At 39.3% G+C, this 16,065-nt stretch overlaps 1 protein-coding gene across 1 annotated transcript in view; it reads right to left on the reverse strand.

Moving 5' to 3' along the window:
- Positions 1-1,293: 1,293 nt before the first annotated feature.
- ADGB (androglobin) overlaps positions 1,294-16,065 on the reverse strand; it is a 190,793-nt gene continuing 176,021 nt past the window's right edge. The window contains exons 33-36 of the mRNA XM_010862563.1: positions 15,367-15,501; positions 4,487-4,577; positions 3,619-3,802; positions 1,294-1,992 (exon numbers count right to left, since the gene is read on the reverse strand). Coding sequence (XP_010860865.1) covers positions 1,807-1,992; positions 3,619-3,802; positions 4,487-4,577; positions 15,367-15,501 — 596 coding nt within the window. The 3' untranslated portion in view covers positions 1,294-1,806. The remainder of the gene's footprint in view (positions 1,993-3,618; positions 3,803-4,486; positions 4,578-15,366; positions 15,502-16,065) is intronic.

A 16,065-nucleotide genomic window follows, 5' to 3' on the forward strand; every position in this document is an offset into this window, starting at 1 on the left:
TAAATTATGGTATATTTATACTGTGGAATGTGCTGTGCTGTGCCTAGTCACTCAGTCATGTCAGACTCTTTGTGACCCAGACTGTGGCCCACCAGGCTCCTCTGTCCAGTGATTTTCCAGGCAAGAATACTGGAGTGGGTTGCCATGGCCGCCTCCAAGAGATCTTCCCAACCCAGGGGTCAAACTCAGGTCCCTGCATTGCAGGTGGGTTCTTTATGGTCTGAGTCACCACAGAAGGCCATACTATGTAATATTGCACAGCAATTAAAAAATAATACACTATTTTTGACTAGATTTTTTATTATATAGTGAGAAAAATCAAGATTTTTAAATGTATAATAAAATGTTAATTTTTAAACAAGCTGTGATATAATAAAATATTGATGTATAATTATAGGAGATGAGTCAAAAATACAGTATCCATATAGATACCATATCCACTAATGGATACTAATATCCACATTAGATTGTTCCCATAGATTATTTGGGAGGGAAGCATAGGGCTGTAAAGGGAAGTGTAGGCAAAGAGTAATAGAGAAAACATGCATGTATTTGCATATTTAATTAAGTAAATTTACAATACATACGTATAAAGAATTACTTGTATACAGAATTATGTGTATTCTGTATACATATATGTATAAATAATTACATTTTTAATAATACTTAAATGAAAAAAATAAAACCATCTATTGAGGTGGAACAGCTTCCTTGGTGGCTCAGAGGTAAAGAATCTGCCCGTAACGCAGGAGACTCAGGTTCAACTCCTGGGTTGGAAAGATCCCATGGAGAAGGAAATGCAACCCACTCCAGTATTCTTGCCTGGGAAATCCCATTGACACAGGAGCCTGATAAGCTACTGTCCATGGGATTGCAAAGAGTTGGACACGACTGAGCAATTGAGCAGACAGGCACTGAAGCGGAATAATTTTGACCGGTTCAAAAATACTGTGGGAGTTTTTTATCACAGAAAGTCATGAACTGGAAACGTGTATTTGAGAAAGTCGGTTTCTACTACGTGTCTCAGTTAAGGCATTCACTATTTTTTGGAAACTAGCATACAAGAACATGTTCTGTGTTACAAAATTTGCAATGCTGGTACACAGAACAAGAGATGTGTGTGATCACATTCTTTATGCCTGGGTTCCTCTGACTCATTGTTAAGTGTCCAAACTCCTAACACTTTGCGTGTGTGCTTAACCCACAAATGTTCTTGTCCAATGAAGGAGGTTTGTTGACGTTCTGCTTTGAAAGAATTTAAAAAAGGAGCAAGTCTGGAGCAAATAGTTTTATTAAAATAATTTATTTTAAAGTTTCATTTATGTGGTGAGTTTCTTTCTTTTTTGAGTGTGCTTTTTCAAGCTTGCATCTAGACTCATATATTATCATCTCTATCCTATTCAAGTATTTCAAAGCATATTTAAAAACATTTTCTATTTGAAAGTCTTTAAAGTAACAGAAAAACAACAGTGATTTTTCTCATTGTTGAATTTTTCAAAGGCATTATGAGCCTATCCTAGTACTAACTCAAAATGAAGCAATTCAGAGTGAGACACATACATTTTATTACATTCCAAATATTTTGAGACTATTTTTTTATTGAAATTAGAAAATTTTAAATTCAAATAATAACTTTCTGGGAAAAACCAATAAATTAACATCAAAACATAGAAACTACTTCTAAGGTGGGAAAATATCTATTTTTCAGTTGACCGAACCTCTTATTTTTATCAACAGGCAAACTTCGAGATAATGAAAAATAGGGTTTTCTTCTCCAGAAGAAAGGTGGTGTTGGGCATGTCCTGGTCACTTTTTCTTCTCTTTCTTTTTTTTGTGTCCGTTGGGAGCTGGGACCTTCTTTTCTGGCTCCACTCTGCTTGCTGCTTCCTCTGCAGCCTGAGCCTCCAGCCTTAGGCGCTCAGCTTCCAGTAATTTGTTCCTATATTCTTCCCGGATGTTAAAGATCTTCTGCCGGGCTTCGTCTAAGGAGTCCTATTCCAAAATGAAACAAAATGAAACGACAAAAACAACAGCAAAAACAAAAACAGCGCCCAAGTAAATAAGATCCACGGGTAGAGCCTTATTAAGGTTCCAGAAAAAAAAAAAACAACTACCCTTCCTTTCCTCATGCCAATAGAGTCATGTAGGAAATTAGAGAAGGAAGATGAAAGTTAGGGTATGATCTCAAATGTTTATTAATGAATAAAACATAAGATAACAAAGGACACGTTAGGTTTTACAGAATGGTGAATAAAAGCACGGGTAGGAGAAAAATAAAGAGAAATTGAAGAAAGAAAAAGATTTTGACAAAGCAACTGGCTACTTTAAATGAGTTCAGATATAATCTGTATAAAATATGCAGCCCAGCGTGTCTCTCACAGTAACTGTGCTCAGTAGATGACTAGTTCCCCACACATACTCTAGCCCTGATAAAATGTCTGAGTTGTACTTGGGGAACTTCCTAATAATACCACTTCTTTTCTTCCTCTCTCTTCACCTTCACTTCTTAAGGTGGATGGTGCCACCAGTTTCTGAACTTTTGAGGGATTCTGCCACTCCAGTACTCTTGCCTGGAAAATCCCATGGACGGAGGAGCCTGGTGGGCTGCAGTCCATGGGGTCGCTAAGAGTCGGACACGACTGAGCAACTTCACTTTCACTTTTCACTTTCATGCACTGGAGAAGGAAATGGCAACCCACTCCAGTGTTCTTGCCTGGAGAATCCCAGGGACGGGGGAGCCTGGTGGGCTGCCGTCTATGGGGTCACACAGAGTCGGACACGACTGAAGCGACTTAGCAGCAGCAGTGGAGCAAATTAGATTGACTCTTTCTTTGTTGTTGTGTTTTTTTTTTCTTTATTTTTTAATTGGAAGAAAATTGCTCAATAATGTTGTTTTGGTTTCTGCCTTACGACACAAATCAACCATAATAATACATATACCTCCTCCCTTCGGAGCCTCCCTCCCCTCCCCTCATCCCACTCCTCTAGGTTATCACACACCGCCAGGCTGGGCTCCCTGTGTCATGCAGCAACTTCTCACCAACTATCTATTTTACGAATGGCAGTGTATATATGTTGACGTTACTTTCTGCATTCCTCCCACTCTCTCCTTCCCCCAACGTGTCCACAGTCCATTCTCTGTATCTGTGTCTGCATTCTTTCCCTGCAAATACGTTCATCAATACCATTTTTCTAGATTCCAGATATATATGTGTCACTATATGATACTTGTTTTTCTTTCTGACTTACTTCACTCTGTATGACAGGCTCTAGGTTCACTCTTAGGAGTTTTTGTACTGCTGGCTTAGGATTTGGCTGCCTCAAATCTGTTAATGCCATCTTCCTCCACCTACTTTCCAGATTCACAGATGTTTTGCTGTTGTTTTCTCTCCCATTCTTCCCATTTTTGTGGGTAAGTTTCTAGTACTGTGTTTAAGAGGGATTTCAGGGAATGAGTAAATTAGATGTATAATTAATTTGCCAATTTTCTGAGAAGTTGGGAATGAAAGATTTTCAAGACTTCTTTCTACCTAGTTAAAATGTGATTTTATGATATCATTCTAATATTACAAAAGAATCTGTCAACCGTGATCCACGTGTATGCCCTTGTAGACTCACTCGCATTTCTCCATACATTTCCAGCACTTTATCTTTCACTTTAAACCTTTCTTCTTGCTTGATATCACGAATGCTATGGAGTCTGTTCCGATACTGTCGAAACTGGTGGACCTCCTCTGCCTTTTGCATTGCCTGTTGCTGAGTTAGCTCATCTGTTTGCAGCAGAGGCTCAATATTTGTTTTTCTTGATATAAAAAAATCAAAAGAAAACATAAGTCATTTGGGAACTCTGGAATGACCTTCAGCACTCAAATAATTTAAAATCTTATCAACAGAGTAGTGATTTGAATCAAATCAAATATCAGAAACAGAAAGAATAAACCACTATTTTTTCATGGACTAGGCTCCATTTATTAAATCACTAATATTTTAGAAAAATAAATTGGATGTACTATTTGAAGAGGTGTTTGTGGAATTGGTGTTTGAAACTTTGAGAATATTTTGTAGGTTTTTTCTTTTTAATTTATAAGCTAGGTTTGAAAGTGTTTGTGCTATATAAAACTTATAAATGTGCTTGTACAATTACCTCTATTACTCTTATTTTTGGTCCCTAAGAAAATTCAATCTAATTAAATAACAGCAGCATGTATGATGGGGTTTTTCCATAGCTCAGCTCACCTTAACCAGGCTACCAATTAAGTCCTTACAGAAAGTATTTAAGTCCTTCTATAACTGACTTAATAAAACATTTGCTAAATTTAACATATAAGCTATATATTTCAAAAAATTCAGATGCACTTAATATGCTTAATAAATATATTAAGCATTTAATTTCAAATTTCCAGTTGTTTAGCAACTGCCTATTGACAATATGTTCAAAATTCTATGAACACAGATGTCTACTTTAATCATGTTTATTAAAACTTACCGTATATATTGATTTAGGTCTACACATTCTAATTTCTTTCGAATAAGCTGTGGAGACATTTCCAAAATTGTTGGGGATCGTGAACGAGGCCCTATTTAAAAAAAAAAAAAAAGCCCTAGGCTTTCAAGAAGGAACCAACAATGACTAAGTAAATGATTGTATATATTATTTAAATTGAAATATGTTGGGCTTGCCATGCTTAATGTGATTTAATGACTTTACTGAAGCTTAATTGTGTTTTATGCTTATCTTCTAGCTGGTGTTACCATATTTGTAGTTAAATGGTGATAACAAAATTAATATAGAAAAAAATGAATATGCTCTATAAGAAGAGTTACAAAATCACTGTTTTAATTAAATGAAAACAGAGACCAAAGAAGGTCATACTGCGTTACAAAATTTCATTATAAGCAAGTTAAATAATCTAATATTTAAAGAGTTTGATCTATTCGTGCAAGCTATACTAAGCACTATGGGGGTGGAATATAAAACTGTTTTTAAGACAGTAGCCAGGAAATGGAAACAACTGAAATGTCCAGTGACAACTGAATGGATAGAGATGATGTGGTGTATATATAGATATACACCCACACAGTGGAATATTACTCAGTCATAAAAGGAACATAATTGGGTCATTTGCAGAGATGTGGGTGGACCTAGAGTCTGTCATATAGAGAGTGAAGTAAGTCAGAAAGAGAAAAACAAATATCATTTATTAATGCATATACAAGGATACAGATGAACCTATTTCCAGAGCAGGAATAAAGATGCAGACATAGAGAATGGACATGTGTACACAGATGGGTAAGGGGAGGGTGGAATGAACTGGGAGATTAGGATTGACATATATCCACTACCACGTGTAAAACAGACAGTTAGTGACAGCCTGATGTATAGCACAGGGGACTTAGCTTGGTGCTCCGTGATAATCTAGAGGGGTGGGATGGAGGGTGGCAGGGAGGTACAAGAGGGAGAGAATACATATATAAATAGTATAAACATATAATTGATTCACTTCTTTGGATGGGTGGGAATGAGAGAGCTGCTGCTGCTGCTGCTGCTGCTGCTAAGTCGCTTCAGTCGTGTCCAACTCTGTGCAATCTCATAGACGGCAGCCCACCAGGTTCCCCCGTCCCTGGGATTCTCCAGGCAAGAACACTGGAGTGGGTTGCCATTTCCTTCTCCAGTGCATGAAAGTGAAAAGTGAAAATGAAGTTGCTCAGTCGGTCTCTGACTCTTAGCGACCTCATGGACTGCAGCCCACCAGGCTCCTCCGTCCATGGGATTTTCCAGGCAAGAGTACTAGAGTGAGTTGCCATTGCCTTCTCTGGTTTTATGAAGCTAATAATAATCAAAACATTATGACTTGACATTTTCTTAAAAATTTAACCATAGTTTTTGATCCCTATTTGCATAAAATATCCAGGAATGGCAAATCTACATAGAGAAAAAGACTGAGGCTGTTGGTGGGAATGCAGAGTGACTTTAAGAGGGCACAAAATAATTTATTTGGATAAAAGGAATGTTTTGAAACAATATTTGGTACTGGTGGCACAACTCTGTAAATTACTAAAAAGTATTGAACTATACTTTCAAAATTGGTAATTTGAAGGTATGTAAATTACACTTCAGTATTTTTTTAAAAGAAATTAAATGGTCTGGAAAGGCTGAATGGTTAATATCTTAGTCTCTAAAGTTTCTTTCTTGAATCTATTCTTCTGGGTTCATATGAGTCTGTGGGGGAAAAACAACAACAGCAACAACAACAAAAACAGTTACTTTTGATTTTCAGTGTTCACTTGTTATACATTATCTACTCTACTGGACTAAAAGATACTGTATGTTTTTTGTTTTTCTTTGAGAATAATTGCTTTACAATGCTCTGTTAGTTTCTGGTGTACAACAAAGTGAATCAGCTATATGTTTATACTATTTATATATGTATTCTCTCGCTCTTTTACCTCCTTGCCACCCTCCATCCCACCCCTCTAGATTATCACACAGCACCAAGCTAAGCCCCCTGTGCTATACAACAGGTTGCCACTAACTGTCTATTTTACACATGGTAGTGGATATATGTCAATCCTAATCTCCCAATTAATTCCACCCTCCCCTTACCCATCTGTGTACACATGTCCATTCTCTATGTCTGCATCTTTATTCCTGCTCTGGAAATAGGTTCATCTGTACCATTTTTCTAGATTCCATCCCCCGTCCCTGGGATTCTCCAGGCAAGAACACTGGAGTGGGTTGCCATTTCCTTCTCCAATGCATGAAAGTGAAAAGTGAAAATGAAGTTGCTCAGTCGGTCTCTGACTCTTAGCGACCCCATGGACGGCAGCCCACCAGGCTCCCCCGTCCATGGGATTCTCCAGGCAAGAACACTGGAGTGGGTTGCCATTTCCTTCTCCAATGCATGAAAGTGAAAAGTGAAAGTGAAATCGCTCAGTCATGTCCAACTCTTAGCGACCATATGGACTGCAGCCCACCAGGCTCTTCCATCCATGGGATTTTCCAGGCAAGAGTACTGGAGTAGGGTGCCATTGCCTTCTCCATCCATGTATATGCATTAATAAATGATATTTGATTTTCTCTTTCTGACTTACTTCACTCTATATGATAGACTCTAGGTCCATCCACATCTCTGCAAACGACCCAATTATGTTCCTTTTATGGCTGAGTAATATTCCATGGTATATCTTTATTCATTCATCTGTTATTGGACATTTCAGTTGTTTCCGTTTTCTGGCTACTGTCTTAAAACATTTTTATATTCCACCCACATAGTGCTTAGTATAGCTTGAGCAGACAGATCAAGTGTAAGGATAGCTCCCCCTCCCCCCCCAAAAAGAAATTACACTGAATTTATGGGTAAATTTAGGGAGAATTAGTATCTCAGTATATTGAGTCTTCTAGCCCAAAGAATTCCCACCTTCTATCCTCCCCACAAAAAAAGATAACTCATGTCTAAAGGCAAAGGAGAAGCCCCAGCAAGATGGTAGGAGGAGCAAAATCATGTTTAGAATCAAACCCCAAACCCATCATAGACGCTCAGAGGGCTCAAACAAAACATTGAGTGCACCAGGATCTCAAGACCCCACAGACACTGAGCCAGACCTGTGTTTGAGTCTCTTGCATAGGTACAGGTCAGCAGTGGCCTACCAAAAGGGCACGAGCTCTGGGTGCAGCTACCTGGTCACACAGCCTGTGGCATAAGCCCTCTTGGAGGAGGTCGCCATTAACTCCACCATAGAGCTGCCAAGCAGACGACCCACAAACTGCAGAACAATCATATCAAAGAAATTCTCACACTGTTAAGAAAGTTCTAGGGCACACAACAGATTTCTCAAACTAGGGATCTGGCAAAGGAACTGAGAACCCCCAGGGAATTTGATTTTGGAGGCCAGTGGGATTTGATTACAGAACATACACAGGACTGGGGAAACAGACTGTTGGAGGGCACAAACAAAACCATGCATGCACCAGGACCCAAGACAAAGGAGCGGTGACCCCACAAGAGACCAGACTTGCCTGTGAGTGTCCAGGAATCTCCAGCAGAGACATGGGCTGGCAGTGGCCTGCTGCAGTCTCGGGGCACTGAGTGTGGCAGTGGGACCTTTCGAAGGAGGTCTCCATTATCTTCATTACCTCCACCATAGTTTGGTCTCAGGTCAAACAACAGGGAGGAAACCCCACCCATCAACAGAAAATTGAGTAAAAGATTTAGAGTATGGCCCCCATCAGAAAGCTTCATAAGCCTCTTATCCTTATCCATCAGAGGGCAGACAGACTGAAAACAACCATCACAAAAATCTAACCAATCTGATCACATGGACCACAGCCTTGTCTAACTCAATGAAACTATGAGCCATGCCATGTAGGGCACCCAAGAAGGATGGGTCATAGTGGAGAGTTCTGACAAAATGTGGTCCACTGGAGAAGGGAATGGAAAATTACTTCAGTATTCTTGCTTTGAGAAGCCCATGAACAGTATGAAAAGGCAAAAAGATAGGACACTGAAAGATGAACTCCCAAGGTCAGTAGGTGCCCAATATGCTACTGGAGATCAGTAGAAAAATAACTCCAGAAAAAATGAAGAGATGGGTCCAAAGCAAAAACAACACCCAGCTGTGGATGTGACTGGTGATGGAAGTAAAGTCCAATGCTATAAAGAGCAATATTGCATAGGAACCTGAAATGTTAGGTCCATGAATCAAGGCAAATTGGAAGTGGTCAAATAGGAGATGGCAAGAGTGAACATTGATATTTTAGGAATCAGAGAACTAAAATGGACTGGAATGGGTGAATTTAACTCAGATGACCTTTATATCTACTACTGTGGGCAAGAATCACTTAGAAGAAATGGAATAGCCATAGTCAACAAAAGAGTCCAAAATGCAGTAATTGGATGCAATCTCAAGAATGAAGAATGATCTCTTCGTTTCCAAAGCAAATCATTCAATATCACAGTAATCCAAGTCTATGCCCCTACCAGTAATGCAGAAAAAGCTGAAGTTAAATGGTTCTATGAAGACCTACAAGATCTTATAGAACTAACACCCCCCAAAGATGTCTTTGTCATTATAGGGGACTGGAATGCAAAAGTAAGAAGTCAAGAAACACCGGGAGTAACAGGCAAATTTGGCCTTGAGTACAGAATGAAGCAGGGCAAAGGCCACTAGAGTTTTGCTGAGAGAACACACTGGTCATAGCAAACACCCTCTTCCAACAACACAAGAGAAGACTCTACACATGACATCACTAGATGGTCAATACCGAAATCAGATTTATTATATTCTTTGCAGCCAGCGATGGAGAAGATCTATACAATCAGCAAAAACAAGACTGGGAGCTGACTGTGGCTCAGATCATGAACTCCTTATTGTCAAATTCAGACTGAAATTGAAGAAAGTGGGGAAACAACTAAATCATTCAGATATGACCTAAGTCAAATCCCTTATGACTATACAGTGGAAGTGAAAAATAAATTTAAGGGACTATATCTGATAGACAGAGTGCCTGATGAACTATGGATGGAGGTTCATGACATTGTACAGGAGACAGGGATCAAGACCATCCCCAAGAAAAACAAATGCAAGAAAGCAAAATGGCTGTCTGAGGAGGCCTTACAAATAGCTGTGAAAAGAAGGAAAGTGAAAAGCAAAAGAGAAAAGGAAAGATATACCCATTTGAATGCAGAATTCCAAAGAATAGCAAGGAGAGATAAGAAAGCCTTCTTCAGAGATCAGTGCAAAGAAATAGAGGAAAACAACAGAATGGGAAAGACTAGAGATCTCTTCAAGAAAATTAGAGATACCAAGGGAACATTTCATGAAAAGATGGGCTCGATAAAGGACAGAACTGGTATGGACCTGACAGAAGCAGAAGATATTAAGAAGAGGTGGCAAGAATACACAGAAGAACTGTACAAAAAAGATCTTCATGACCCAGTTAATACCAATGGTGTGATCACTCACTTAGAGCCAGATATCCTGGAATGTGAAGTCAAGTGGGCCTTAGGAAGCATCACTACGAACAAAGCTAGCAGAGGTGATGGAATTCCAGTTGAGCTATTTCAAATCCTGCAAGATAATGCTGTGAAAATGCTGCACTCAATATGCCAGCAAATTTGGAAAACTCAGCAGTGGCCACAGGACTGGAAAAGGTCAGTTTTCATTCCAATCCCAAAGAAAGGCAATGCCAAAGAATGCTCAAACTACAGCACAACTGCATTCATCTCACACACTAGTAAAGTAATGCTCAAAATTCTCCAAGCCAGGCTTCAGCAATACATGAACCATGAACTTCCAGATGCTCAAGCTGGTTTTAGAAAAGGCAGAGGAACCAGAGATCAAATTGCAAACATCTGCTGGATCATCAAAAAAGCAAGACAGTTCCAGAAAAACATCTATTTCTGCTTTATTGACTATGCCAAAGCCTTTGACTGTGTGGATCCAATAAACTGTGGAAAACTCCGAAAGAGATGGGAATACCAGACCACCTGACCTGCCTCTTGAGAAACCTACATGCAGGTCAGGAAGCAACAGTTAGAACTGGACATGGAACAACAGACTGGTTCCAAATAGGAAAAGGAGTATGTCAAGTCTGTATATTGTCATCCTGCTTATTTAACTTCTATACAGAGTACATCAAGAGAAATGCTATGTTGGATGAAGCACAAGCTGGAATCAAGATTGCCAGGAGAAATATCGATAACCTCAGATATGCAGATGGAACCACCCTTAAGGCAGAAAGTCAAAAAGAACTAAAGAGCCTCTTGATGAAAGTGAAAGAGGAGAGTGAAAAAGTTGGCTTAAAGCTCAACATTCAGAAAACAAAGATCATGGCATCTGGTCCCATCACTTCATGGCAAATAGATGGGGAAACAGTGGAAATAGCGGCTGACTTTATTTTGGGGGGCTCCAAAATCACTGCGGATGGTGACTGCAGCCATGAAATTAAAAGATGCTTACTCCTTAGAAGGAAAGTTATGACCAATCTAGACAGACAATTAAAGAGACATTACTTTGTCAACAAAGGTCCATCTAGTCAAGGCTATGGTTTTTCCAGTAGTCATGTATGGATGTGAGAGTTGAACTATAAAGAAAGCTGAGCACCGAAGAATTGATGCTTTTGAACCGTGGTGTTGGAGAAGACTCTTGAGAGTCCCTTGGACTGCAAGGAGATCCAACCAGTGCATTCTAAAGGAGATCAGACCTGAACATTCATTGGAAGGTCTGATGTTGAAGCTGAAACTCCAATACTTTGGCCACCTGATGTGAAGAGCTGATTCATTTGAAAAGACACTGAATCTGGGAAAGATTGAGGACAGGAGGAGAAGGGGACAACAGAGGATGAGATGTTTGGATGGCATCACCAACTCAATGGACATGAGTTTGGGTAGGCTCTGGGAGTTGGTGATGGACAGGGAGGCCTGGAGTGCTGCAGTCCATGGGGTCACAAAGAGTCGGACACAACTGAGCGACTGAACTGAACTGATATCTGCAGAAAGTTTGCATTGTTTTAAGTCACTAAGTTCATGATTATTTTTACAGGATAGGAAAATCATACAATTAAGTTAATTTGTTTTTATTTTTGTTAAATATTTTGTTTAATTGTACACCTTCAGAATTTTGAAATGTTTCTAAATCAATCTTTTCCATTTGATCATTGCTTTTTGGGAGAGGCTAGGTCTAGTTTTCACTGTGTCATGCAAAAAATCCCAATCTCCCATTGACCATTTAATCATGATTTTCACATGTGGTTGTAAAAGTCTCCAGGAATATTGTAAAGTGATTAATTCATAAAAACTTTTTAAAAGGGATTATTCATTCATAAATATAATCTAATGCAAAATTTTATAAGCATGAAAAACAATATCATCAAATTAGTTTTTCATTTTTCAAAAGTATGCCTTTATCAGCAGGATACAAGTAAGAAAAAAGAATACCATACTACAAACCCCAACTTTGCTCCATCAATAAAACAGAAATTCAGTCATGTTTTTCACTTTATAACATTAAATAAAATATTCCTAAAATATTGGCATCTTATATACAACAGGACTCTTCTAGAAACCAGTGGTTAATAACTTATTTTTTTATTATGGTTACTCTGTGATTTTAGATTTCTAAAGTTCAAGTGTTTTTCTTAGGAACATATCTACTTTTGTTGCATTTATTTTTGGCATTCAAACTTGAATTGTTTCTTTTTTTATTTTATTTTATTCTTTAACTTTACAATATTGTATTGGTTTGCCATATATCAAAATGAATCCGCCACAGGTATACATGTGTTCCCCATCCTGAACCCTCCTCCCTCCTCCGTCCCCATACCATCCCTCTGGGTCGTCCCAGTGCACCAGCCCCAAGCATCCAGTATTGTTAAGACGCCAACTCTGCTCACTTTGATTGGAAAGAAAATGTTTTTGATTAATTAGATGTTTATGTTCTTTTGCATCCTGCCAAATAATATATATTTTAACAGAGAGGATGTAAAAGGGGCCAAGAAGGTTAATCTTCATGTTCATCTGTAATACTGTTGTATCAGAATAAAGTGTATCTGAATAAGGTGCTTCCCAGGTGGCACAGTGGTAAAGAATCCACCTAACAGTGCAGGAGATGTAGGAGACATGGGTTTGATAGCTGCATTGGGAAGACGCCTGGAGAAGGAAATGGCAACCTACTCCAGTATTCTTGGATGGAAAATCCCATGGACAAAGGAACCTGGCAGGCTACAGTCCACGGGGTCACAAAATAGTTGGACGCGACAGAGCGTGTGTGCACAAAATAAGGTGTAAGCAGAGGATGGACTTGGACCTCCATAACAGTGTAGCTCAAAGAGTCTGTGTGTGTGTGTGTGTGTGTGTGTGTGCCCGCGTGTGCTGTCCTGCTGCAAACAGATACTCTATGGGATGAGTCTTGAGAGTGCACATTTAGAAATATTTTTATAGCAACTACCCATCACTGGATCATTTTATTGTATCCTATAAAAGTTTCAGTTTGCAACAGAATCAGCAGAAAACTTTTCATTGTAGATAGTAAGAAAATAACCATTTAAAAGGAATGGTGAAGAATGAGTAAGTGAAGTTGCTCAGTCGTGTCCGACTCTTTGCGATTCCATCAACTATAGCCTACCAGGCTCTTCCATCCATGGGATTTTTCAAGCAAGAATACTGGAGTGGGTTGCCATTTCCTTCTCCAGGAGATCTTCCTGATCCAGGGATTGAACCTGGGTCTCCTGCGTTGTAGGCAAACGCTTTACCATCTTGAGCCACAAGGGAAGATCCATCAACTTATTGTAAAGCCTGGAGAAAAGTTTGGGAATAAAGACCAAGGCACTTTCCAAGGCCCCCAGAAATAATAGGGAAATTGAAAGCCAAGTTGGCACTCGAACTTGATGATGGCTTGGTGTTGCAAAAAAAATGCTTGGATGTGAAATCAATAATGATATTGTTTACATGTCCTCTGGCATTATGGAGGAAGTTGTTCTAAGTTACCTATTATATATGAAGATAGTAGCAAGAGTAGGGTAGTATTTGAAGAGTCACAAACAAATGAGTAAATAAATATACATATATGTATATGTATGTTGCTATTTGGGGATTCCAGGTGGTGCTAGTGGTAAAGAACCTGCTTGCCAATGCGGGAGACATAAGAGACGTGGGTTTGATCCTTGAGTTGGGAAGATCCCCTGGAAGAGGGCATGGCAACCTACTCCAATATTCTTGCCTGGAGGATCCCTTGGACAGAGGAGCCTGGCGTGCTACAGTCTACAGGGTTGCAAAGAGCTGGACACAACTGGAGCAACACGGCACACACATATATTGCTGTTCAGTCACCAAGTCATGTCTGACTCTTTCAAGCCCATGGACTGTAGCCCTCCAGGCTCCTCTGTTCATGGAATCCTCCAGGCAAGACTGCTGGAGTGGGTTGCCATTTCCTTCTCCAATGTATGTGTGTATATGTATACAAATGTAAAGCCCAGAGCATGTAAAGCTGTCACAGGGTCTACAGTCTCCTGTGGGTAAGGTGTCTTCAGGAGAGAGGGCCAATTTGTGATGCACCAACAGCAGAGGTGGGAGCAACACACAAAGTTCCAGAGAACAGCTAGGTAACTGGACCTGTGACTCTGAAGCAGGATGGCTGCTACAGCAGCAGTATCCGGGGTATACAACAGGGTTTCAGAGCCATAGGATGTACTAGAACCACACAGTAGCACATCCCTTTTTGGTGGGAGGGTAAGTAAATTTCTTTTTGATGGTACATAATTAAACTTATCATTTTATATTAAAATAAAATGATAATAAGACATATTTAAGAGTTCTTTGAAGAATTTTTTGCTTGAGGACAGGCTGCTTTGGTCACTAGATCTTCCATCCCTACTCATTTTTACCTGTCCTCTCTGTTTTGTGACCCCTCCTTATTACCCCAAACTATACCCACATAAGGGGTTAATATCTAAAATATATAAACAGCTCATACAACTCAATATCAAAAAAATACAAATCTGATTAAAAATGGACAGAAAACCTGAATATACATTTTTCCAAAGAAGACATACAAATGACAAATAGGCACATTATAAGATGCTCAACATGCTAATCATCAGAGAAATTCCAATCAAAACCACAATGAGGTATCACTTCATACCTTTGGAAGAAAGAAATTATAAATAACAAATATTTGCAAGGGTGTGGAGAAAAGGGAACCCTTGTACACTGCTGGTGAGTATGTAAATTGGTGCACCCATTGTGGAAAACAGTCTGGAGGCTCTTTAAAAATAGAGCTACCATATGATCTACTCCAGGGTATATATCTGAATTCCACTCTTGGGTATATAGCTGAAGAAAATGAAAACACTATTTCAAATAAGATACATGCACCTCAAATGCACATGTTCCATAGCAGCACAATTTACCATAGTGAAAATATAGAAGCAACCTGAGTGTCATCAGCTGATGAATAGATAAATAAGATATGTTGTGTACACACACACACACACACACACATATATATTTGGCCACCTGATGCAAAAAGCTGACTCATTGGAAAAGACCCTGATGCTGAGAAAAATTGAGGGCAGGAGAGCAGGAGAGCACGGGGTGATAGAGGATGAGATGGTTGGATGGCATCATTGACTCAATGGACATGAGTTTGAGCAAACTCCAGATGGTGAAGGACAGGGAAGCCTGGCATGCTGCATTCCATGTGGTTGCAAAGAGTTGAACATGACTTAGCAACTGAATCAGTCAGTCAATCTTAGTCAACTTAGTCAGTCAATCTATCTATATATAATATAATGGAATATATTGTATATATATAGTGGACAAATTTGTGTTCAAAACATGGATTTACCTTACCAATAAGGGCAATACTTACTGATGTTTTCCTTCCGTAAGCTCTGATCACGCTCTTCCTTCCCTGCTGGGGAAGATCCTCCACTTTCACTGTTTGTTGACTTTGCTAGATCCTTCATGCCCTTGCCTGCTTGCCACTTCTTCCACAGCATGCTCCCTGATGGGTATAGACTCTTTGTTATCAAAATTCATGGAACTTTTTATGACTCTTTTATGGCACTTGAAGATGTTACTACTAAGTACGACATATACAGCACTAAAAAAACCTTGCATTCTATGAAATCACACACAAAAATAACAAGACATATAGAATACATAAATATGTAAAGTTCAAGAATGGGAAAAATTAATTCATCATCATAGAGATGAGACGAATGGTTTCTTTGAGGAAGGAAAAGTCTGGGAAAGAGAATGAAGAGGACTATTCAGAAAACGAAGATCATGGCCTCTGGTCCCACCACTTCATGGCAAATAGATGGGGAAACAGTGGAAACAGTGTCAGACTTTATTTTTCTGGGCTCCAAAATCACTACAGATGGTGACTGCAGCCATGAAATTAAAAGACGCTTACTCCTTGGAAGGAAAGTTATGACCAACCTAGATAGCATATTCAAAAGCAGAGACATTACTTTACCAACAAAGGTCCGTCTAGTCAAGGCTATGGTTTTTCCTGTGGTCATGTATGGATGTGAGAGTTGGACTGTGAAGAAGGCTGAGCGCC

This window comes from Bison bison, unplaced genomic scaffold (assembly GCF_000754665.1).
Source record: "Bison bison bison isolate TAMUID 2011002044 unplaced genomic scaffold, Bison_UMD1.0 scf7180017864483, whole genome shotgun sequence".
In the NCBI taxonomy this organism is placed as follows: domain Eukaryota; kingdom Metazoa; phylum Chordata; class Mammalia; order Artiodactyla; family Bovidae; genus Bison; species Bison bison.